At 34.2% G+C, this 23,281-nt stretch overlaps 5 protein-coding genes across 12 annotated transcripts in view; 3 read left to right on the top strand and 2 right to left on the bottom strand.

Moving 5' to 3' along the window:
* Positions 1 to 115: 115 nt before the first annotated feature.
* LOC143215734 (ribonucleoside-diphosphate reductase large subunit-like) lies at positions 116 to 4,338 on the top strand. 3 transcript variants are annotated; one of them, XR_013010426.1, is made up of 12 exons: positions 116 to 277; positions 394 to 482; positions 659 to 836; positions 922 to 1,285; positions 1,366 to 1,679; positions 1,759 to 1,921; positions 2,175 to 2,557; positions 2,632 to 2,819; positions 3,126 to 3,434; positions 3,517 to 3,705; positions 3,813 to 4,100; positions 4,180 to 4,338. XR_013010426.1 is itself a non-coding variant. In XM_076438126.1 (11 exons), the coding sequence occupies exons 1-11, from the start codon at positions 241 to 243 to the stop codon at positions 4,035 to 4,037; spliced, it is 2,439 nt and encodes an 812-aa protein (XP_076294241.1). In that variant the 5' UTR covers positions 116 to 240; the 3' UTR covers positions 4,038 to 4,114. The 3 variants fall into 3 exon arrangements, 1 of the variants encoding a protein (XP_076294241.1); XR_013010427.1 differs by lacking the exon at positions 659 to 836; XM_076438126.1 differs by lacking the exon at positions 4,180 to 4,338 and having other exon boundaries at positions 3,813 to 4,114.
* LOC143215736 (protein phtf-like) lies at positions 1,458 to 9,088 on the bottom strand. 2 transcript variants are annotated; one of them, XR_013010428.1, is made up of 14 exons: positions 8,913 to 9,088; positions 8,712 to 8,848; positions 8,530 to 8,632; positions 8,211 to 8,405; positions 7,956 to 8,020; positions 7,697 to 7,866; positions 7,440 to 7,576; positions 7,025 to 7,334; positions 6,715 to 6,943; positions 6,544 to 6,639; positions 6,322 to 6,465; positions 6,156 to 6,251; positions 5,755 to 6,098; positions 1,458 to 5,653 (listed from the first exon to the last, which is right to left on the bottom strand). XR_013010428.1 is itself a non-coding variant. In XM_076438129.1 (13 exons), the coding sequence occupies exons 1-13, from the start codon at positions 9,061 to 9,063 to the stop codon at positions 5,949 to 5,951; spliced, it is 1,983 nt and encodes a 660-aa protein (XP_076294244.1). In that variant the 5' UTR covers positions 9,064 to 9,088; the 3' UTR covers positions 1,458 to 5,948. The 2 variants fall into 2 exon arrangements, 1 of the variants encoding a protein (XP_076294244.1); XM_076438129.1 differs by having other exon boundaries at positions 1,458 to 6,098.
* Positions 9,089 to 9,185: 97 nt separating this feature from the next.
* Positions 9,186 to 13,408, top strand: LOC143215717 (ribonucleoside-diphosphate reductase large subunit-like). Of its 3 annotated transcripts, XR_013010422.1 has the most exons (12): positions 9,186 to 9,347; positions 9,464 to 9,552; positions 9,729 to 9,906; positions 9,992 to 10,355; positions 10,436 to 10,749; positions 10,829 to 10,991; positions 11,245 to 11,627; positions 11,702 to 11,889; positions 12,196 to 12,504; positions 12,587 to 12,775; positions 12,883 to 13,170; positions 13,250 to 13,408. XR_013010422.1 is itself a non-coding variant. In XM_076438088.1 (11 exons), exons 1-11 carry the CDS (start codon positions 9,311 to 9,313, stop codon positions 13,105 to 13,107), a joined length of 2,439 nt encoding a protein of 812 aa, XP_076294203.1. In that variant the 5' UTR covers positions 9,186 to 9,310; the 3' UTR covers positions 13,108 to 13,184. The 3 variants fall into 3 exon arrangements, 1 of the variants encoding a protein (XP_076294203.1); XR_013010423.1 differs by lacking the exon at positions 9,729 to 9,906; XM_076438088.1 differs by lacking the exon at positions 13,250 to 13,408 and having other exon boundaries at positions 12,883 to 13,184.
* Phtf (putative homeodomain transcription factor) lies at positions 10,528 to 19,493 on the bottom strand. Of its 2 annotated transcripts, XR_013010424.1 has the most exons (17): positions 18,958 to 19,493; positions 18,728 to 18,867; positions 18,257 to 18,468; positions 17,983 to 18,169; positions 17,782 to 17,918; positions 17,600 to 17,702; positions 17,281 to 17,475; positions 17,026 to 17,090; positions 16,767 to 16,936; positions 16,510 to 16,646; positions 16,095 to 16,404; positions 15,785 to 16,013; positions 15,614 to 15,709; positions 15,392 to 15,535; positions 15,226 to 15,321; positions 14,825 to 15,168; positions 10,528 to 14,723 (listed from the first exon to the last, which is right to left on the bottom strand). XR_013010424.1 is itself a non-coding variant. In XM_076438090.1 (16 exons), the coding sequence occupies exons 1-16, from the start codon at positions 18,981 to 18,983 to the stop codon at positions 15,019 to 15,021; spliced, it is 2,397 nt and encodes a 798-aa protein (XP_076294205.1). In that variant the 5' UTR covers positions 18,984 to 19,493; the 3' UTR covers positions 10,528 to 15,018. The 2 variants fall into 2 exon arrangements, 1 of the variants encoding a protein (XP_076294205.1); XM_076438090.1 differs by having other exon boundaries at positions 10,528 to 15,168.
* An 812-nt stretch (positions 19,494 to 20,305) lies between these two features.
* Edem1 (ER degradation-enhancing alpha-mannosidase-like protein 2) overlaps positions 20,306 to 23,281 on the top strand; it is a 29,202-nt gene continuing 26,226 nt past the window's right edge. The window contains exons 1-2 of one of the 2 annotated variants that reach the window (XR_013010425.1): positions 20,306 to 23,055; positions 23,121 to 23,220. Coding sequence is in view for 1 of the 2 variants with exons in the window: in XM_076438091.1 (XP_076294206.1) it covers positions 20,618 to 22,582 (1,965 nt within the window). In the remaining variant the exon portion in view is untranslated. Of the gene's footprint in view, positions 23,056 to 23,120; positions 23,221 to 23,281 lie in introns of those variants that run through there. The other variant, XM_076438091.1, reaches the window with a different exon arrangement.

The following is a 23,281-nucleotide window of genomic DNA, read 5'->3' as shown; positions in this document are numbered from 1 at the left end:
GTACCCGATCTTCGTACTTGACTGAGGCCGTCTGAGGCTAGAATCGTCGCGCATGCGCGTGAAAAGCGCCAACAATCCCATCCCATCATTCCCATCACTGATACTGATTATACATTATACATAGCCATTCCATTATTTCACGACATAGACACTGTCTGTCACTGTCTGTCCTGACTGTCCTTGCGTATGGTCGGTTGAAATTTGGAGGGAATTCTCGTTTGTAAGTTTTTTACTTTAAAAATGGTTGGAAAAGGGAAGATGTTTGTAATAAAGCGCGGTAAGTACTAAAAAATATAAGTTATTCTTATACTTACATTGTTATTTCATGATATCCGAGTTTATTCAGTTTACTAATAAAACTCTCTGTGACATTGAACTGATGATTTTATTTAGATGGGCGCACTGAAGATGTTCACTTCGACAAAATAACATCCAGAATACAAAAATTATGTTACAATTTGGATATGGATTATGTGGACCCTGTAAGTTCAACAACCAAGTATTCCTTCATTTGTATCCCTTTAACCGTTGAGCCGATAACATAGTATTTACTTGAAACTGGTGTTGAACGTGTAAAAAAAAACAATACACATTTCCACAGTATTCAAGGTATTCAGGCAATCTATATTTTTTCTTTTTTTTATACAAATCTTTGCAGACTGCGATTACTCTTCGTGTTATCAGCGGATTGTATTCTGGCGTTAGTACAGTCCAGTTAGATAATCTCGCAGCAGAGACTGCAGCTACTATGACTACCAAACATCCAGATTATGCTAAATTGGCAGCGAGAATCGCTATATCTAATTTACATAAAGAAACGAAAAAAAGTTTTAGCGGTATTACAGACATGTTTAATTTACATTTAGAACATAAACAAGTTTCTATCTGATGGTCATTTGAATTATCTCATTTTCTTCGTAGACATAATACATGATTTACATCATGTCAGGGACCAGTATACAAACGAACATAAACCTATCATTAGCGAGGAGCATTACAACATCGTAAAGAACAATGCAAACAAATTGAACTCGGCGATAATCTACGACAGAGATTTCAATTACAATTACTTTGGCTTTAAAACTCTGGAAAGAAGTTACTTGCTCAAAATTGATGGAAAAGTTGTTGAACGACCGCAACACATGCTAATGAGAGTTGCAGTCGCTATCCATCGGGAGAATATTGACAAAGCTATAGAAACTTATAATTACTTGTCGGAACGTTACTTTACGCACGCATCGCCGACACTCTTCTTTGCGTGTACTATGAGACAACAATTGTCTAGGTATTTTATATGTTTATAATATATTTCAATGAAATCTGGTTCGAAATTCAATGACTCATACTTTATTTTGCTGATTTCAGTTGTTTCCTTCTGACAATGACTGAAGATAGCGTAATAGGAATTTATGATACATTGAAAAGATGTGCACTTATTAGTAAATCAGCTGGTGGTATTGGTCTCAATGTTCATTGCATTCGGGCAAGAGGAACAAAGATTGCTGGCACACTACCTTGTCACCAACTGTCCAACGGACTAGTTCCAATTCTCAAAGTATACAATAATACAGCACGATACGTTGATCAAGGTGGGAATAAGAGACCTGGAGCATTCGCTATCTACATAGAACCATGGCATGCAGATATTTTTGACTTTTTGAATCTGAAAAAGAACACAGGTAAATTATTGATTAATTCATTCATTACCAAGTACAGTCTTCATGTTTTCATAGTAATATAATTATTTGTACTTAATAGGCGAAGAGGAAAACAGAGCACGAGAATTGTTCTATGCTTTATGGATTCCTGATCTGTTCATGAAAAGAGTGCTTGATAATGGTGTTTGGAGTTTAATGTGCCCCCATGATTCTCCTGGTTTGGCTGATGTGTGGGGCGATGAATTTGAAGCTCTCTATACACGGTACAGTCTACAAGAATTAACCCTTATGTAGTCAACCGAAATGTATAAATTATTCAAAACCTTTTGTATTTAACATATTTGCACAAATTCTCATTTTAAGACTACAAATTAATATATCAGCGAGCAAAGAATGGACATTCAGAGAAATTTTGTAATATTTTTAGAGGAACATTAACAATGTTGAAAGAGATGTAGTAAATGTACAAAAGAAAAAAATTGGATATACTTGATCTAATTAAAATATTTCTCTTAGATACGAAGAGGAGAAAAAATACAAACAGCAAATTCAAGCCAGAGAATTATGGACTGCTATTCTCGTAGCACAAGTAGAAACTGGAACTCCTTACATGTTGTATAAAGATCATTGTAATCGTAAATCAAATCACCAAAATATAGGAACAATAAAATGTAGTAACTTGTGCACAGAAATCGTACAATATTCTAGTCCGGATGAAGTTGCTGTATGTAATTTGGCTTCAATTGCCGTCAATATGTTTGTAAGCTCGAAAACTTTCGATTTCGAAAAGCTGAAGGAAGTGACTAAAGTAGTTACTAGAAACCTGAATAACGTAATCGACATCAATTATTATCCGATCCCAGAAGCAAAGAAATCCAATCAAAGGCACAGACCTATTGGTAAATATTTCTTTCTGTTCGATACAAAATAAATATATCTATTCGATTAATAATATCCTAATGTCGTATTTTAGGTATTGGCGTGCAAGGACTTGCTGATGCATTCCTTTTGATGCGTTATCCGTTTGAAAGCAAAGAAGCGCAGAAACTTAACATTCAAATATTTGAAACACTGTATTACGGTGCCTTAGAAGCAAGCTGTGAGATCGCCATGGAGAAGGGTGTATACGAAACATACGAAGGTAGTCCAGTTAGTAAAGGAGTAAGTATGCTGGGTCATTGCAAAAGTTTCGATAGTACAGTAGTCCCGCAATCTAAGCTGATTCTTGATTCTGTGCTGTGACAGAGATCGTGAAGAGGACAGCGGAGTTCGAGAGGCCTCGGTCGCCGAGAAGTGTAAGCATAACTAGTCCAATAACAAAACTTCTTTATTTTTCGGATGTTTACACTGCTCAACCGAGGCAGCTCGAGGTCTAAATTAGATTGGGACTTTACTGTAATTTGAAAGTTTATAAAGTACGACATAATAAATATGGAAGAATATCGACGAGTATTAACAAATTTTCAGATCCTACAATATGATATGTGGAACGTTAGTCCGACTGACTTGTGGGATTGGAGTGCGCTGAAAGAAAAAATAAAGAAACATGGAGTTAGAAATTCTCTATTGATCGCGCCTATGCCGACAGCTTCGACTGCGCAAATTTTAGGAAACAATGAGTCGATCGAACCTTACACTAGTAACATATATGTAAGGCGAGTACTCTCCGGAGAATTTCAAGTCGTGAATCCTCATTTGCTAAGAGATTTAACTGAAAGAGATCTCTGGGACGACGATATGAAAAATGAAGTTATAGCAAATAATGGTTCTATCCAGGTTAATACTTTCGGATCATTCTATTAATCTGATATACCTGTTTTTAAAAATCATATATATGAACATAATTTATGTTCAACAGAATATACAACGTATACCTGAGGATCTGAAAATGCTTTATAAAACAGTCTGGGAAATACCGCAAAAGACGATCTTGAAAATGGCGGTAGATCGCGGCGCTTTTATAGACCAATCGCAATCATTGAATGTTCATATGGATAAACCAACGACACAAAAGCTAACGTCAATGCATTTTTATGGTTGGCAAATGGTAAAGTTCTAATAGAGATATGCAAAATTCTACGATTGTTGGATTCGAATAAATCGACATCATTTCCAAGATCGAACAAACTCCATAAAATGTTTTTTTACTTGCAGGGTTTAAAGACTGGCATGTACTATTTAAGAACAAAGCCGGCGGCGAATGCACTTCAGTTTACAGTTGATAAATCAAAATTACGAAATACTAATCAATCTCTTAACCAGTCTCATAACGAGTCTCACAACGAATCTCACAATCAGTCAAAAACTAAAGAGGAAATTGAAGAGATACTTGTGTGTTCCCGCGAAAATGGCGATGCCTGCCTAGCTTGTGGATCGTAACTAATTTTAACTGCTGTTCACAGTACTTAAATTAAACTTTTTGTATTCACAATTAGGAATAAAGTGCGTATAAAGTATTTTGCGAATGTTGTATGTATTATATGATATTTAAGTAATTCATATTAGTGTGATTTTTGAACAGATAGCAGTGAGTATACACATTTTTGAAAAAGAAGATACAAGTGTGTTCTTATGTGAAACATTCTTTTGTGCACAGTTAACTGAGGTTCCTACGTATGCGTATGCATATCTTCCAAACAACAGTAGACCTTTTGATACCGTGTTCAATGTGTAGAAATATACTATTGATACAAATTTTTTCGATTATCATTTTTAATTAATATATTTGCTGTAATAAAATAAATATGTACAATGAAAACAGGTTTGTTTGTTTATTACATTCACCAAGTTGAGGTTTTGAGAGAATTTTTATATTCGTATTTGTATAAATATTAAAGAGTTTGTGCAAATAAATATTTATTTGTTTGAGTCGACCCGGCATACGTATAGGATTGCAAATTACATAAACGTCCGGAGTCTAAATAAGCTGCAATAGCTACATGCTACCGAATAATGCAAATTATGCTTCGTCAATCCTAGTTGGGAACAGTAGATAAAATAAATCAAAATTGTACAAAATTCTATTGTCCGGGGTTTTTATACCGTTTGTCCTGAGTCCGCGATTTTATCGATGGCAACCCTATCCGGAACACATTGTTCCGGTACTTCCCCGCCAATATCACAAGATTTGTCTATTTGAATAATACATAAATATCTATAAAATAAATGTTCACAGCGCAGTAAAGACAATGATCAATTTACAAGCAAGTATATATTTCGAATTTTTACAATTTATTTAACACATATATAGATACACTTAAAATCGTGTTAAAAATATCTTAGCTGTAATTAGATGAATTATTGCGCAGGTACTATTGTTTTATATTTTACAATATATATCATTTATACAGAAATTCCATGAAGATCTAAAGAAAAGTCATAATTTATTGCGTGTCATTGTGTTGGTTGTCGTTAGTAAGTGTACCGAGAAAATTGAGCTTATCAATGTTGGTATATTTTACATGCCATTTACAATATTCGTATATGTGCATAGATCTATTACTATTACATATCTCTTTCTATATTTTGTATACTTCCATTCAAAGCATTGTTAACTATATGAGTAAATATGTCGAGCACCGATAACTATATATCTAAAGGATTTGTTAAGTATCAGTAACCGTTGCTTCTAAACAACTTTATGTCCAATATGTTTAATTTTTCGGAACTCAATAATATATTCCATATGATAACATATCATTTCTATTTCTTTTTGCAACTGTGCAAGATCTATTAGGAAAAAAGTCAGTTATTTTCATTCAACAATTTTCATTCAGGGTTACAGCCATAGTAGCTGTCCAATTTCATTACCATTGCATGCCTAAAATAATAAGAGTTGGTTGGACAGCTCTACTATGAATGTATCTCAGATATTTACTTAGAAAACAGTTTCTAATATGCAAAATAGATAATAAGATCGGGCATCAGTGGTTCCATAGATATTTTGTATATGGTGATTTAGTAGTCAACTTATTGTAGAGCTCTCGAGACTAAAGCTACAAAGGAGACATCATTCCTTCATCAATCCTTTTCAGAAAGTTACAAGGTGCAATGGCCTTTGTTCTTCTACAATGTAGAAGTAGAATCTGCATCATACCTTGAGCATCCTGTATGGCGTGCTGCGAGCAGTTTCCCTAAGTGCTTCCAAGCAAAAAATAGAACAGCTGCGTACTCGTCCATATAGAATGATTTTATAGAACGCTCTGTTATTCAACAACAAAATCGTTCCCTTCCATAAATATTTAACGTCTCTGAGGTAGTTACACGAAAATGAATAGTATCACTTTTTTCTTATTTGATTTTTATCTTATGTAATTTAAGTTTAAATCCAAGTAATTCCGAAAGCACTCCTGATAGAGCGGATAACAATACCACTTTCGTGATTGTGTACAGATAGGGATTAGCAGACAAGCCAGATATTTTGAATGGACTTTCAAGTTCCTGTAAAATATATTAATTACTTGATGTATAATAAAAGAAAGGGCAATAATCTGTTACCTTTATCAAATCAGCTGCCAATTTCAGTACATTGTTCGCCACCATGAGTTCCTCCTTTTTATGTGGTTTTTGTTCTATTTGTAAATATAAATTAATCTAGAAACAAACGAAAATTTAGAACCCACATTGTATATTTCGAACGAAAGACCAATATTGTTATAAGTACCTGTTCCGTTATTAAAACGGATAGATTTCTATATTTTTTATTAATTTTCGTGCCCAGTGTCATAAATCGTAAGATAAATATTCCGAGAGAGAAGCTCCAAGATAAAGCTTCAACGTTATATCGGGAATGTAAACTTTCTAGATCCTGCGAAATTATAATAATTATAAAGACCGACAATTTTCTCATGCCACTGTTCTTCAACATTTTTTATCTACTTCTTACTTTAATTAATTCCAAGCTCACAAATGACAACAATAATAATGTAACTACAAATACTGCTGATACTATTACGTCTACAGAACGTTGCGGACCTCTTCTCTGTAAAAATTTTTTAATAATAATTTGTTGGAACTCAAGAAAAAAGAAACATACATGTTTTTGTACACAACTTACTTTCAAATAAGATCTAACACTCAACCATAATTTAATATTTCGCACTTTATTTAATCGGAAATGTGGTAAATCCGATTTTCTTGCACGTCTCGATGATGTTAAATGTGAAAACAGTTTAGCATATAGGAGTCTTTGCTTATATGTACGTTCAGCAACTGCTAATAAAAAGAATAGTAAAGAAGATAACATAAGCCTCTCGAATGCTGATATAAGTATTACTATACGCTCCCTGAAATCAAAACCGACAATTTATTCAATGATTCTGCTCGAATTTCTTTTGTATTTTATTATTCGATAAACCTGTTCTTACCAAAAAGTTGTACCAAATGTTAAACCTATTATTTTACATAATATATCGCTGTACGTTTCCAAATTAACGGAAATCAAATCATTTGGTATGAAGGAACTAGTTAGATTACTACTATTGTCCATTCCCGCGTGATCGCTTAGGCGATTTATAGACGGTATTAACGACAATGCCACGCTGACCATCAACCCCCCATAAAAATAATTCATACTCTCTGGCATTGATTCTACTCTGGCAATAATTGCTGAACTGATGTCTAGCACAGATAACTCAGCTTTTTTTATATCACGTCGTGCCCAGATAGTACACGAAACTGGAAAAATTTTAAATAAAAATTGAGGCATTAGCACGTTAGCACGTTTTTACGATTATGAATCGAAAACTATAGTTCGTAATTTATTATTTCAATATACATTACCACGGTCGCACGAAGCGCAACTAGAGCTAAGCATTATAGAAGGTGGTAACTCGAATTCCCAAGAGAAAGGGTGCTCCACAAATTCTGAATAATTTTTGTTAGTTTCACTATGTATATCAGACTCCTCGAGTTCGGAACTGTAAAAAATGGTCATTCGTAAGATTTACCTCGCTGAAAGCGATCAAAATCTACCTAATGTTGAAGTTCGCATAATTTTATTGTACGAAAAATTCATTTATATGTATAGAATTTCGCACCTATAGCTACAATCATCACTATTTGTAGTTACTCCCATCCATTCGGTAGCAGATGTTGTGGCTTCTGTCAAATGATTTGTGGCAGCTTCTTCGCATTCCCCTTCCTCTTCGCTTTCACATTGTCGTCGACCTTCTCTTGGCCCAATTATTATGGGGGCATGCACCTTATCCTTTAAAAAATGCAAGAAAATTAAGAAACGACAAAGCATCCGATACTAGTATGAAAAGATCAAATTTTAACACCACCGAAACTGCTCACCATTTTATTAGAAGTTTCTCCTTCGCTTTTCGAAGAATTATCTTCTGTCTTCAATAACTCAAGTGCTGCATGGAAAGTGGAACACAATCATTTAGCTAATTTGCCACACTTTACCTTTCTAAGAAAAACTTATGTTAGCAGTTCAAAATTCTACATTTTGAAATAAATATAATACATGCACACTATTAAGATTTAACAATACGTCACTCTTTATACAGTGTTTTATCACAATATACCATATTTCATAAGCCAAACCTGAAAATTTCGGTTGTAATAAGATTTGTTGACTAGCAGAATCATCATCATTTTTATGTAATACATCTCTTCTTTTTTTAGGCTTGTCTAACACTGCTTGCACAGCCCCTTTATCATTGTCGCTCGATACATTTCCATTTAAACTTTCAAATCCATCATCATCTTGATGTACGTTTCTTACATATGGAACATCATCTGTAAAAAGACTACACGTAAATATAAATTTCTAAATAGAATCATCTAAGTATCATCTGTTTAAGAAGATGTTACAAGACTTACTCTGTATAATGTATTAATAATTATATTACAATCTACTAACTTGATTGAATACGACTAGTCGGAGCTTCGTTCATAAGAAGAGGATTGCTCACAGCCACATTAATTAGCTCATTCTTACAGGATGCTTGAACATTCATAAATTCCTTTAAAGAGAAGATACTATTAAAGTTACATTTGCAAAATTAATACTTGCAACACTCTCAAGTAACAAACTGTAATTACCTGAGACTGACTAACAGTCATGGAATTTTCGATTTCAACTTTCTTCGCGAATCGCACGGAATTCAATACTTCCCCGCTGGCTGTACTAGCTTTCTCAGAAGCATTATCTTGAAACGATTTCGAATCTTCGTGTAAACCTATGAAAACATGTTATACATTAATAACTAGTATTTAGAAAGATCCTGTGACAGCAACACTCACGTAAACTATGTCTTGTTCTTGATTTTCCCAATCTACATCTACTGTGTCTTGAACGCCTAACTATTCTCTGTTTACTATGTTCCTTGGTCACCGGCGGACCTGAATGCGTCGATACAATATGGGAATGAACAATGCACAGTGTAAGCATCATAATAGCAGGTATTAATACTTCTGACATGGTCTGGACTTCTGAGGCTAGAATCGTCGCGCATGCGCGTGAAAAGCGCCAACAATCCCATCCCATCATTCCCATCACTGATACTGATTATACATTATACATAGCCATTCCATTATTTCACGACATAGACACTGTCTGTCACTGTCTGTCCTGACTGTCCTTGCGTATGGTCGGTTGAAATTTGGAGGGAATTCTCGTTTGTAAGTTTTTTACTTTAAAAATGGTTGGAAAAGGGAAGATGTTTGTAATAAAGCGCGGTAAGTACTAAAAAATATAAGTTATTCTTATACTTACATTGTTATTTCATGATATCCGAGTTTATTCAGTTTACTAATAAAACTCTCTGTGACATTGAACTGATGATTTTATTTAGATGGGCGCACTGAAGATGTTCACTTCGACAAAATAACATCCAGAATACAAAAATTATGTTACAATTTGGATATGGATTATGTGGACCCTGTAAGTTCAACAACCAAGTATTCCTTCATTTGTATCCCTTTAACCGTTGAGCCGATAACATAGTATTTACTTGAAACTGGTGTTGAACGTGTAAAAAAAAACAATACACATTTCCACAGTATTCAAGGTATTCAGGCAATCTATATTTTTTCTTTTTTTTATACAAATCTTTGCAGACTGCGATTACTCTTCGTGTTATCAGCGGATTGTATTCTGGCGTTAGTACAGTCCAGTTAGATAATCTCGCAGCAGAGACTGCAGCTACTATGACTACCAAACATCCAGATTATGCTAAATTGGCAGCGAGAATCGCTATATCTAATTTACATAAAGAAACGAAAAAAAGTTTTAGCGGTATTACAGACATGTTTAATTTACATTTAGAACATAAACAAGTTTCTATCTGATGGTCATTTGAATTATCTCATTTTCTTCGTAGACATAATACATGATTTACATCATGTCAGGGACCAGTATACAAACGAACATAAACCTATCATTAGCGAGGAGCATTACAACATCGTAAAGAACAATGCAAACAAATTGAACTCGGCGATAATCTACGACAGAGATTTCAATTACAATTACTTTGGCTTTAAAACTCTGGAAAGAAGTTACTTGCTCAAAATTGATGGAAAAGTTGTTGAACGACCGCAACACATGCTAATGAGAGTTGCAGTCGCTATCCATCGGGAGAATATTGACAAAGCTATAGAAACTTATAATTACTTGTCGGAACGTTACTTTACGCACGCATCGCCGACACTCTTCTTTGCGTGTACTATGAGACAACAATTGTCTAGGTATTTTATATGTTTATAATATATTTCAATGAAATCTGGTTCGAAATTCAATGACTCATACTTTATTTTGCTGATTTCAGTTGTTTCCTTCTGACAATGACTGAAGATAGCGTAATAGGAATTTATGATACATTGAAAAGATGTGCACTTATTAGTAAATCAGCTGGTGGTATTGGTCTCAATGTTCATTGCATTCGGGCAAGAGGAACAAAGATTGCTGGCACACTACCTTGTCACCAACTGTCCAACGGACTAGTTCCAATTCTCAAAGTATACAATAATACAGCACGATACGTTGATCAAGGTGGGAATAAGAGACCTGGAGCATTCGCTATCTACATAGAACCATGGCATGCAGATATTTTTGACTTTTTGAATCTGAAAAAGAACACAGGTAAATTATTGATTAATTCATTCATTACCAAGTACAGTCTTCATGTTTTCATAGTAATATAATTATTTGTACTTAATAGGCGAAGAGGAAAACAGAGCACGAGAATTGTTCTATGCTTTATGGATTCCTGATCTGTTCATGAAAAGAGTGCTTGATAATGGTGTTTGGAGTTTAATGTGCCCCCATGATTCTCCTGGTTTGGCTGATGTGTGGGGCGATGAATTTGAAGCTCTCTATACACGGTACAGTCTACAAGAATTAACCCTTATGTAGTCAACCGAAATGTATAAATTATTCAAAACCTTTTGTATTTAACATATTTGCACAAATTCTCATTTTAAGACTACAAATTAATATATCAGCGAGCAAAGAATGGACATTCAGAGAAATTTTGTAATATTTTTAGAGGAACATTAACAATGTTGAAAGAGATGTAGTAAATGTACAAAAGAAAAAAATTGGATATACTTGATCTAATTAAAATATTTCTCTTAGATACGAAGAGGAGAAAAAATACAAACAGCAAATTCAAGCCAGAGAATTATGGACTGCTATTCTCGTAGCACAAGTAGAAACTGGAACTCCTTACATGTTGTATAAAGATCATTGTAATCGTAAATCAAATCACCAAAATATAGGAACAATAAAATGTAGTAACTTGTGCACAGAAATCGTACAATATTCTAGTCCGGATGAAGTTGCTGTATGTAATTTGGCTTCAATTGCCGTCAATATGTTTGTAAGCTCGAAAACTTTCGATTTCGAAAAGCTGAAGGAAGTGACTAAAGTAGTTACTAGAAACCTGAATAACGTAATCGACATCAATTATTATCCGATCCCAGAAGCAAAGAAATCCAATCAAAGGCACAGACCTATTGGTAAATATTTCTTTCTGTTCGATACAAAATAAATATATCTATTCGATTAATAATATCCTAATGTCGTATTTTAGGTATTGGCGTGCAAGGACTTGCTGATGCATTCCTTTTGATGCGTTATCCGTTTGAAAGCAAAGAAGCGCAGAAACTTAACATTCAAATATTTGAAACACTGTATTACGGTGCCTTAGAAGCAAGCTGTGAGATCGCCATGGAGAAGGGTGTATACGAAACATACGAAGGTAGTCCAGTTAGTAAAGGAGTAAGTATGCTGGGTCATTGCAAAAGTTTCGATAGTACAGTAGTCCCGCAATCTAAGCTGATTCTTGATTCTGTGCTGTGACAGAGATCGTGAAGAGGACAGCGGAGTTCGAGAGGCCTCGGTCGCCGAGAAGTGTAAGCATAACTAGTCCAATAACAAAACTTCTTTATTTTTCGGATGTTTACACTGCTCAACCGAGGCAGCTCGAGGTCTAAATTAGATTGGGACTTTACTGTAATTTGAAAGTTTATAAAGTACGACATAATAAATATGGAAGAATATCGACGAGTATTAACAAATTTTCAGATCCTACAATATGATATGTGGAACGTTAGTCCGACTGACTTGTGGGATTGGAGTGCGCTGAAAGAAAAAATAAAGAAACATGGAGTTAGAAATTCTCTATTGATCGCGCCTATGCCGACAGCTTCGACTGCGCAAATTTTAGGAAACAATGAGTCGATCGAACCTTACACTAGTAACATATATGTAAGGCGAGTACTCTCCGGAGAATTTCAAGTCGTGAATCCTCATTTGCTAAGAGATTTAACTGAAAGAGATCTCTGGGACGACGATATGAAAAATGAAGTTATAGCAAATAATGGTTCTATCCAGGTTAATACTTTCGGATCATTCTATTAATCTGATATACCTGTTTTTAAAAATCATATATATGAACATAATTTATGTTCAACAGAATATACAACGTATACCTGAGGATCTGAAAATGCTTTATAAAACAGTCTGGGAAATACCGCAAAAGACGATCTTGAAAATGGCGGTAGATCGCGGCGCTTTTATAGACCAATCGCAATCATTGAATGTTCATATGGATAAACCAACGACACAAAAGCTAACGTCAATGCATTTTTATGGTTGGCAAATGGTAAAGTTCTAATAGAGATATGCAAAATTCTACGATTGTTGGATTCGAATAAATCGACATCATTTCCAAGATCGAACAAACTCCATAAAATGTTTTTTTACTTGCAGGGTTTAAAGACTGGCATGTACTATTTAAGAACAAAGCCGGCGGCGAATGCACTTCAGTTTACAGTTGATAAATCAAAATTACGAAATACTAATCAATCTCTTAACCAGTCTCATAACGAGTCTCACAACGAATCTCACAATCAGTCAAAAACTAAAGAGGAAATTGAAGAGATACTTGTGTGTTCCCGCGAAAATGGCGATGCCTGCCTAGCTTGTGGATCGTAACTAATTTTAACTGCTGTTCACAGTACTTAAATTAAACTTTTTGTATTCACAATTAGGAATAAAGTGCGTATAAAGTATTTTGCGAATGTTGTATGTATTATATGATATTTAAGTAATTCATATTAGTGTGATTTTTGAACAGATAGCAGTGAGTATACACATTTTTGAAAAAGAAGATACAAGTGTGTTCTTATGTGAAACATTCTTTTGTGCACAGTTAACTGAGGTTCCTACGTATGCGTATGCATATCTTCCAAACAACAGTAGACCTTTTGATACCGTGTTCAATGTGTAGAAATATACTATTGATACAAATTTTTTCGATTATCATTTTTAATTAATATATTTGCTGTAATAAAATAAATATGTACAATGAAAACAGGTTTGTTTGTTTATTACATTCACCAAGTTGAGGTTTTGAGAGAATTTTTATATTCGTATTTGTATAAATATTAAAGAGTTTGTGCAAATAAATATTTATTTGTTTGAGTCGACCCGGCATACGTATAGGATTGCAAATTACATAAACGTCCGGAGTCTAAATAAGCTGCAATAGCTACATGCTACCGAATAATGCAAATTATGCTTCGTCAATCCTAGTTGGGAACAGTAGATAAAATAAATCAAAATTGTACAAAATTCTATTGTCCGGGGTTTTTATACCGTTTGTCCTGAGTCCGCGATTTTATCGATGGCAACCCTATCCGGAACACATTGTTCCGGTACTTCCCCGCCAATATCACAAGATTTGTCTATTTGAATAATACATAAATATCTATAAAATAAATGTTCACAGCGCAGTAAAGACAATGATCAATTTACAAGCAAGTATATATTTCGAATTTTTACAATTTATTTAACACATATATAGATACACTTAAAATCGTGTTAAAAATATCTTAGCTGTAATTAGATGAATTATTGCGCAGGTACTATTGTTTTATATTTTACAATATATATCATTTATACAGAAATTCCATGAAGATCTAAAGAAAAGTCATAATTTATTGCGTGTCATTGTGTTGGTTGTCGTTAGTAAGTGTACCGAGAAAATTGAGCTTATCAATGTTGGTATATTTTACATGCCATTTACAATATTCGTATATGTGCATAGATCTATTACTATTACATATCTCTTTCTATATTTTGTATACTTCCATTCAAAGCATTGTTAACTATATGAGTAAATATGTCGAGCACCGATAACTATATATCTAAAGGATTTGTTAAGTATCAGTAACCGTTGCTTCTAAACAACTTTATGTCCAATATGTTTAATTTTTCGGAACTCAATAATATATTCCATATGATAACATATCATTTCTATTTCTTTTTGCAACTGTGCAAGATCTATTAGGAAAAAAGTCAGTTATTTTCATTCAACAATTTTCATTCAGGGTTACAGCCATAGTAGCTGTCCAATTTCATTACCATTGCATGCCTAAAATAATAAGAGTTGGTTGGACAGCTCTACTATGAATGTATCTCAGATATTTACTTAGAAAACAGTTTCTAATATGCAAAATAGATAATAAGATCGGGCATCAGTGGTTCCATAGATATTTTGTATATGGTGATTTAGTAGTCAACTTATTGTAGAGCTCTCGAGACTAAAGCTACAAAGGAGACATCATTCCTTCATCAATCCTTTTCAGAAAGTTACAAGGTGCAATGGCCTTTGTTCTTCTACAATGTAGAAGTAGAATCTGCATCATACCTTGAGCATCCTGTATGGCGTGCTGCGAGCAGTTTCCCTAAGTGCTTCCAAGCAAAAAATAGAACAGCTGCGTACTCGTCCATATAGAATGATTTTATAGAACGCTCTGTTATTCAACAACAAAATCGTTCCCTTCCATAAATATTTAACGTCTCTGAGGTAGTTACACGAAAATGAATAGTATCACTTTTTTCTTATTTGATTTTTATCTTATGTAATTTAAGTTTAAATCCAAGTAATTCCGAAAGCACTCCTGATAGAGCGGATAACAATACCACTTTCGTGATTGTGTACAGATAGGGATTAGCAGACAAGCCAGATATTTTGAATGGACTTTCAAGTTCCTGTAAAATATATTAATTACTTGATGTATAATAAAAGAAAGGGCAATAATCTGTTACCTTTATCAAATCAGCTGCCAATTTCAGTACATTGTTCGCCACCATGAGTTCCTCCTTTTTATGTGGTTTTTGTTCTATTTGTAAATATAAATTAATCTAGAAACAAACGAAAATTTAGAACCCACATTGTATATTTCGAACGAAAGACCAATATTGTTATAAGTACCTGTTCCGTTATTAAAACGGATAGATTTCTATATTTTTTATTAATTTTCGTGCCCAGTGTCATAAATCGTAAGATAAATATTCCGAGAGAGAAGCTCCAAGATAAAGCTTCAACGTTATATCGGGAATGTAAACTTTCTAGATCCTGCGAAATTATAATAATTATAAAGACCGACAATTTTCTCATGCCACTGTTCTTCAACATTTTTTATCTACTTCTTACTTTAATTAATTCCAAGCTCACAAATGACAACAATAATAATGTAACTACAAATACTGCTGATACTATTACGTCTACAGAACGTTGCGGACCTCTTCTCTGTAAAAATTTTTTAATAATAATTTGTTGGAACTCAAGAAAAAAGAAACATACATGTTTTTGTACACAACTTACTTTCAAATAAGATCTAACACTCAACCATAATTTAATATTTCGCACTTTATTTAATCGGAAATGTGGTAAATCCGATTTTCTTGCACGTCTCGATGATGTTAAATGTGAAAACAGTTTAGCATATAGGAGTCTTTGCTTATATGTACGTTCAGCAACTGCTAATAAAAAGAATAGTAAAGAAGATAACATAAGCCTCTCGAATGCTGATATAAGTATTACTATACGCTCCCTGAAATCAAAACCGACAATTTATTCAATGATTCTGCTCGAATTTCTTTTGTATTTTATTATTCGATAAACCTGTTCTTACCAAAAAGTTGTACCAAATGTTAAACCTATTATTTTACATAATATATCGCTGTACGTTTCCAAATTAACGGAAATCAAATCATTTGGTATGAAGGAACTAGTTAGATTACTACTATTGTCCATTCCCGCGTGATCGCTTAGGCGATTTATAGACGGTATTAACGACAATGCCACGCTGACCATCAACCCCCCATAAAAATAATTCATACTCTCTGGCATTGATTCTACTCTGGCAATAATTGCTGAACTGATGTCTAGCACAGATAACTCAGCTTTTTTTATATCACGTCGTGCCCAGATAGTACACGAAACTGGAAAAATTTTAAATAAAAATTGAGGCATTAGCACGTTAGCACGTTTTTACGATTATGAATCGAAAACTATAGTTCGTAATTTATTATTTCAATATACATTACCACGGTCGCACGAAGCGCAACTAGAGCTAAGCATTATAGAAGGTGGTAACTCGAATTCCCAAGAGAAAGGGTGCTCCACAAATTCTGAATAATTTTTGTTAGTTTCACTATGTATATCAGACTCCTCGAGTTCGGAACTGTAAAAAATGGTCATTCGTAAGATTTACCTCGCTGAAAGCGATCAAAATCTACCTAATGTTGAAGTTCGCATAATTTTATTGTACGAAAAATTCATTTATATGTATAGAATTTCGCACCTATAGCTACAATCATCACTATTTGTAGTTACTCCCATCCATTCGGTAGCAGATGTTGTGGCTTCTGTCAAATGATTTGTGGCAGCTTCTTCGCATTCCCCTTCCTCTTCGCTTTCACATTGTCGTCGACCTTCTCTTGGCCCAATTATTATGGGGGCATGCACCTTATCCTTTAAAAAATGCAAGAAAATTAAGAAACGACAAAGCATCCGATACTAGTATGAAAAGATCAAATTTTAACACCACCGAAACTGCTCACCATTTTATTAGAAGTTTCTCCTTCGCTTTTCGAAGAATTATCTTCTGTCTTCAATAACTCAAGTGCTGCATGGAAAGTGGAACACAATCATTTAGCTAATTTGCCACACTTTACCTTTCTAAGAAAAACTTATGTTAGCAGTTCAAAATTCTACATTTTGAAATAAATATAATACATGCACACTATTAAGATTTAACAATACGTCACTCTTTATACAGTGTTTTATCACAATATACCATATTTCATAAGCCAAACCTGAAAATTTCGGTTGTAATAAGATTTGTTGACTAGCAGAATCATCATCATTTTTATGTAATACATCTCTTCTTTTTTTAGGCTTGTCTAACACTGCTTGCACAGCCCCTTTATCATTGTCGCTCGATACATTTCCATTTAAACTTTCAAATCCATCATCATCTTGATGTACGTTTCTTACATATGGAACATCATCTGTAAAAAGACTACACGTAAATATAAATTTCTAAATAGAATCATCTAAGTATCATCTGTTTAAGAAGATGTTACAAGACTTACTCTGTATAATGTATTAATAATTATATTACAATCTACTAACTTGATTGAATACGACTAGTCGGAGCTTCGTTCATAAGAAGAGGATTGCTCACAGCCACATTAATTAGCTCATTCTTACAGGATGCTTGAACATTCATAAATTCCTTTAAAGAGAAGATACTATTAAAGTTACATTTGCAAAATTAATACTTGCAACACTCTCAAGTAACAAACTGTAATTACCTGAGACTGACTAACAGTCATGGAATTTTCGATTTCAACTTTCTTCGCGAATCGCACGGAATTCAATACTTCCCCGCTGGCTGTACTAGCTTTCTCAGAAGCATTATCTTGAAACGATTTCGAATCTTCGTGTAAACCTATGAAAACATGTTATACATTAATAACTAGTATTTAGAAAGATCCTGTGACAGCAACACTCACGTAAACTATGTCTTGTTCTTGATTTTCCCAATCTACATCTACTGTGTCTTGAACGCCTAACTATTCTCTGTTTACTATGTTCCTTGGTCACCGGCGGACCTGAATGCGTCGATACAATATGGGAATGAACAATGCACAGTGTAAGCATCATAATAGCAGGTATTAATACTTCTGACATGGTCACAATCTAACATGAAAATAGAACTTTTTAAAATATTGTTTTTTTAAATGTTTCTATGTATATAACTGCAACGCGAATATAATGATTTCGTACATCACTTTCATCATCTTTTGCCAACTGATAAAAATATATACACATGTTGATCAACTGTAAACTATACAGTAGCAAAAATAATATAAAAATTTTCGAACTAGTTTGTTGTGTCCACCATTTTCTATATAAAGGAAGAAATAATAGCCTTTGCAGCGCCAAACAAGCCACTGTAGACAATCCATGTTTTGGCTTGGCTTTTGGGAACGAAGAACCTATAAAGAATTGTTATCAATTATTTCTAATTAATAGTTAATCTCACTAAATTCTTATATAACACGTTTTTGCTTGACAATTAAACAAACTTATGTGCTATGTTCTATATGGAATTTTTTTAATGCCTCATTCTTTTGGTGGAAATATATTCTATAGCGTTACACTTGCTATAAAATATATTTTTAGCGCATTAAACAACGTGTTAAACATTGTGAACTATTTCAATATGATTTGTAATATCTTAATTTAAAACTTCACCTCGCACTAGGTCTACATCAATCAGTTCCGTTTTAAGTTTAGCAGTTCTCATTGGAACATGCGTAAACCCACCAAGGATATGTTGTTCTACAGTTTTCTCCCATTGTTGCTTATCGTAAGTACCAATTTTCTTCTGATACCTGAAATAGAAAAATTGTATGTTACATCGTACATTCTTTTTTCTGGAAATAATTTTTTGCAATAGAAGATTGAATCAAAACATTTCTTACCAATGTACCAGGTCGTTTAATTTCATTTTTGCCGATTGCTATCGTAGTCCTACAGTATCGCTATTAATTTTTAATTTTGCCCAATAATTGGACGTGTCTGAACAAACGGAAGCTAATTTTGCGTATACTTTTGTTAGTAGGTGTAAAGGAAATGTTGCTTCCATAATATATAAGGAACAATAACTGGTAAAAAGCTTTTTATTTTACGATATTTAAACAGTCGAAAAGCACGAAATGTGACTGACGTTCGTGATGCATTTATTAATTTTTAAGTCATTGTCGAAAACCCATGATCTCTCGACCAATTCTCAATAATAACTGTGACAATCCCGTATCACGAATAGCCTTTGATTGCCTTTGATTTACAAGTATATTTACTAATGAGATTTGAATGATCTGATCAATCTGATGCGCTATGAATGTTATGCACTCAACATAACTTTGTAATATCAATTTTATTCCTTGTCGACAGTGGTCGACAGTGCCAGTTGGTGCCAGTGCCGTATCAACTTGGATCCCGTTCAAAAATGGTTCCTTCATTGTCACATTCACCGAAACAACCAATCCAATGATAATAAATTTTGAATAACCGTTTTCATTGGTTATCGTTAGACAACAGATTTTATGTATTTCTAACAAAAATTGAAACAGTGAAAATATTAGAAGAATTTAAAAATACTGTTATATTATTTTCAACCTATACCGGCGGCGTAGGAAAAACAACGTCTCCGGAAAATGTCTCTCAGTCGCCAAAAAGATATCCTTTATGGAGACGTTGCTTTTACGACTGAAATGAGACAGCTGAAAGACGTTCACCCTCTGCTGTGAAAACAACGTCTCCATAAAGACATCTTTTTGACGACTAAAAGACGTATCTTTGGGACATAGACGTTCAGACGGGACGACGACATGAAACAGACGTCTATGAGACGATGTGTGCTGGTTGGGTATATTATAGTTATCAATAGTGATGGTGTGCAATATAATATATTATTTATATATAATACAATTTATTATTCTGTCATTTTGGTATTCAAAAACATATTTGTTTCAATTATATATATTATACATCAGAATCTAATGCTAATAACCATGAGTTTTTGTTGAGAAAATGGAAATTGAATATGTAAAAAATACTTTAAAAAAATATAAAACAATTTGGAGTTTGTAAATGTTATTCTAGGATAAAAATATTCTGATTTTTTTAGTAAACAGATTTTTCTTCTTTGTAAAAAGAACCTTTTTTCGTGTAAAACTGTACGAATAACTGACGAATAACATATACGCGCGAATACCAACCCCTAAATTTCGCTAGCAATAACTATCGACTGCTATCGACCATCTCTATCGACACAGCCTTCGATAGTAAAAGTAAATCATCGATAGTTCTCCACCACGCCATAAACATATATATGACCAACATGACTGAACATGACGTATGAGAAATAACCTAATATACCGAAATGGTTACCGGCATTTAAAATACATTTGTTGTCATGATTCAAAATGCATTTATAGAAGATACAGCAACAGTTGGCCTAATATTTTCGAAATGTCTATTCTTGGTATAGGGATACTTTTCGGACTTCTGTCTTCGGTAAATGGAGTACGTGAGTACGAGAAAAAAGATCTAATCGCACTAAGGGAGGAAGTACGGTCGATGTTTGATCATGCCTACTCGAGTTATTTAGCATACGCTTATCCGTACGATGAGCTTCGCTCGTTAAGTTGCGATGGATTCGATACATGGGGTAGTTTCTCGTTGACACTCATCGATGCTCTGGATACTCTTGCCGTAATGGGCAACTTCTCTGAATTCCGACGTGTCGCAGAGATAATAAGCGGTAGAGCAAACTTCGAAGCCAATATAAATGTATCTGTATTCGAAACTAACATACGAGTAGTCGGCGGATTGCTCAGTGCTCACCTTCTGTCGCGTAAAGCAGGCGTCGATCTTGAACCTGGCTGGCCTTGCAACGGTCCCTTATTGCGTCTTGCGGAGGACATGGCCAAAAGGTTAATCGCTGCTTTCGATACTCCGACAGGAATGCCTTATGGTACAGTTAACTTGAAATACGGAGTCCCTGAAGGTGAAACGAGTATTACATGTACTGCTAGTATAGGTACATTTTTATTAGAATTTGGAACCTTGTCTAGATTAACCGGTGATCCATTGTACGAAGAGGTAGCTATGAATGCTATAAAAGCATTGCACTACTACAAATCGAACATTGGGCTCGTTGGTAATCACATAGATGTGTTAACTGGTCATTGGACAGCTCAAGATTCAGGGATCGGCGCAGGCGTTGATTCTTATTTCGAATATCTAGCGAAAGGTACCTTGTTATTTCAAGATCCATTGCTGGCGTCTATATTCCAAGAACATAAAGCAGCGATTGAAAAATACATTCGTCGAGCAGACTGGCATTTATGGGTTTCCATGACGAAAGGTCAAGTCACCTTACCAGTGTTTCAGTCATTGGATGCCTATTGGCCCGGTGTATTGAGTCTTTTCGGAGAAATCGGGGATGCTATGAAGTCGTTGCATAATTACCATCGTGTTTGGAAACAATTTGGATTTACTCCAGAATTTTATAACATTCCTCAAGCCGAAGCTGGCACTAACAGGGAAGGATATCCGTTAAGACCAGAACTAATAGAATCCGTTATGTATTTGTACAGAGCAACGAGTGATCCCTATTTGATACAAGTTGGAGTGGATATATTAAAAAGTTTACAACACAGTGCAAAAACAACGTGTGGCTATGCAACTATAAACGATGTGAGGGACCATCGAAAGGCAGATAGAATGGAATCCTTTTTCTTGGCAGAGACTACAAAATATCTTTATCTCCTTTTTGATCCGGATAACTTTATTCATAATTCAGGCCAGAAAGGAGAAGTTATTCAAACGCAATGGGGCCAATGTATTATAGATGCAGGAGGATACGTTTTCAATACTGAAGCACACCCTATAGACCCTGGAGCACTGTATTGTTGTCATCGAAGTCAGAATTTGTTTTCTGACCAGAAGGCATCGTTATGGAAATTCATTCCGGTGAATGACCAGAAAGGAAAGGAAAATGTAGAGCAGAGTACGTTGTACCAAGAATATACCAAAGAAAAGGATGACGATAAACGACCGATCGAAATCATGAAACTGTCCGAAATAATTCATACTTTTATCAACGACGTAGAGAGCAGTGTGAATAAAAATTCGATCAATCCTATGCCTCCCATAAATTATAAAACTGACGAGATTATAACGGCTGAGAAGGAAGACCGATTAACTGCAGACAATCGAGATCCCGAATCACTGAAAGTACAAGTTATCGCACCTCCTGTAATTTATAAAGTTGATGATAGCGAAACTATTGACACTTTCGAAACACCGTCAACACCCGATGGACACTATTCTACGCCTATTGTAGGAAATGATACAGAATCATTTATTACGCAAACCAGTACAAAAATAACGAGGTTTGAACCACAAATATTACTTGAAAATATTCGAAAAAGAAATTTATATCCCACGAATGTTACCGCGAGATCGAATTATCACATGCTATCTTGTCAATCTCAATCGTTCTTGCAACGTATATCAATTGTTGGGGAATTTTTTTAAAATAATAATATTATATGTTGAAATCGTATAGTTTTTATTTCAACAACCCTTCACATTGTGATCAATGTTGACGCTAATTATTTTAAGAGTTACAAGAAATGATATAACACAATAGTATTATCTTTCATCAATTTTATTATAAATTCAAAGAATGCGCTTCTCAAAAGTAATCAATTTTTGCTAAACATTATAGTGTACTTTTTTGTGATAAGCTCTAAACAAATCTTAATTTCATTGAGGACAATAACGTCTTCGATAGTAAGTATGTTCAATTCAGATAAAACTAAAATGGAAATTGTCCGCAACATCCACTGTCTCTTTCAAGAGCAAAAAAGTACTTTCTCTACACGAAAAACGCATGAAAGAAGCGTGACATTACTTCGTCATGCTCTGAAAACGGCTTATCAGTACATAAAGGGTCCGTTTGATTTGGAAACGGCATTGCAGTTATACTGATCGCGATGGAATCATTGGTAAGTTTGTTACTATAGTTATAAGATACGTACTCTTCATTCCTTAATGTTGTTTTTTTTTACAGAAGTTCGCCTGTATATCGTATTTTCTTGCTTTGGCAATATTTGTAAACACGGAGCGAAACATTGCAATGAAATTTTTGCAGATGGATACTACAGAGAAAGGTACTATTGAAGACGGTATTTTATTTTGTATTAATTCTCTCAGTAATGTAGCGTTGTATTT

Source organism: Lasioglossum baleicum, chromosome 14 (assembly GCF_051020765.1).
Source record: "Lasioglossum baleicum chromosome 14, iyLasBale1, whole genome shotgun sequence".
Classification (NCBI taxonomy): Eukaryota; Metazoa; Arthropoda; class Insecta; order Hymenoptera; family Halictidae; genus Lasioglossum; species Lasioglossum baleicum.
Note: the sequence above shows the minus strand (reverse complement) of the source record. Positions and strands in the feature narration are given on the sequence as shown.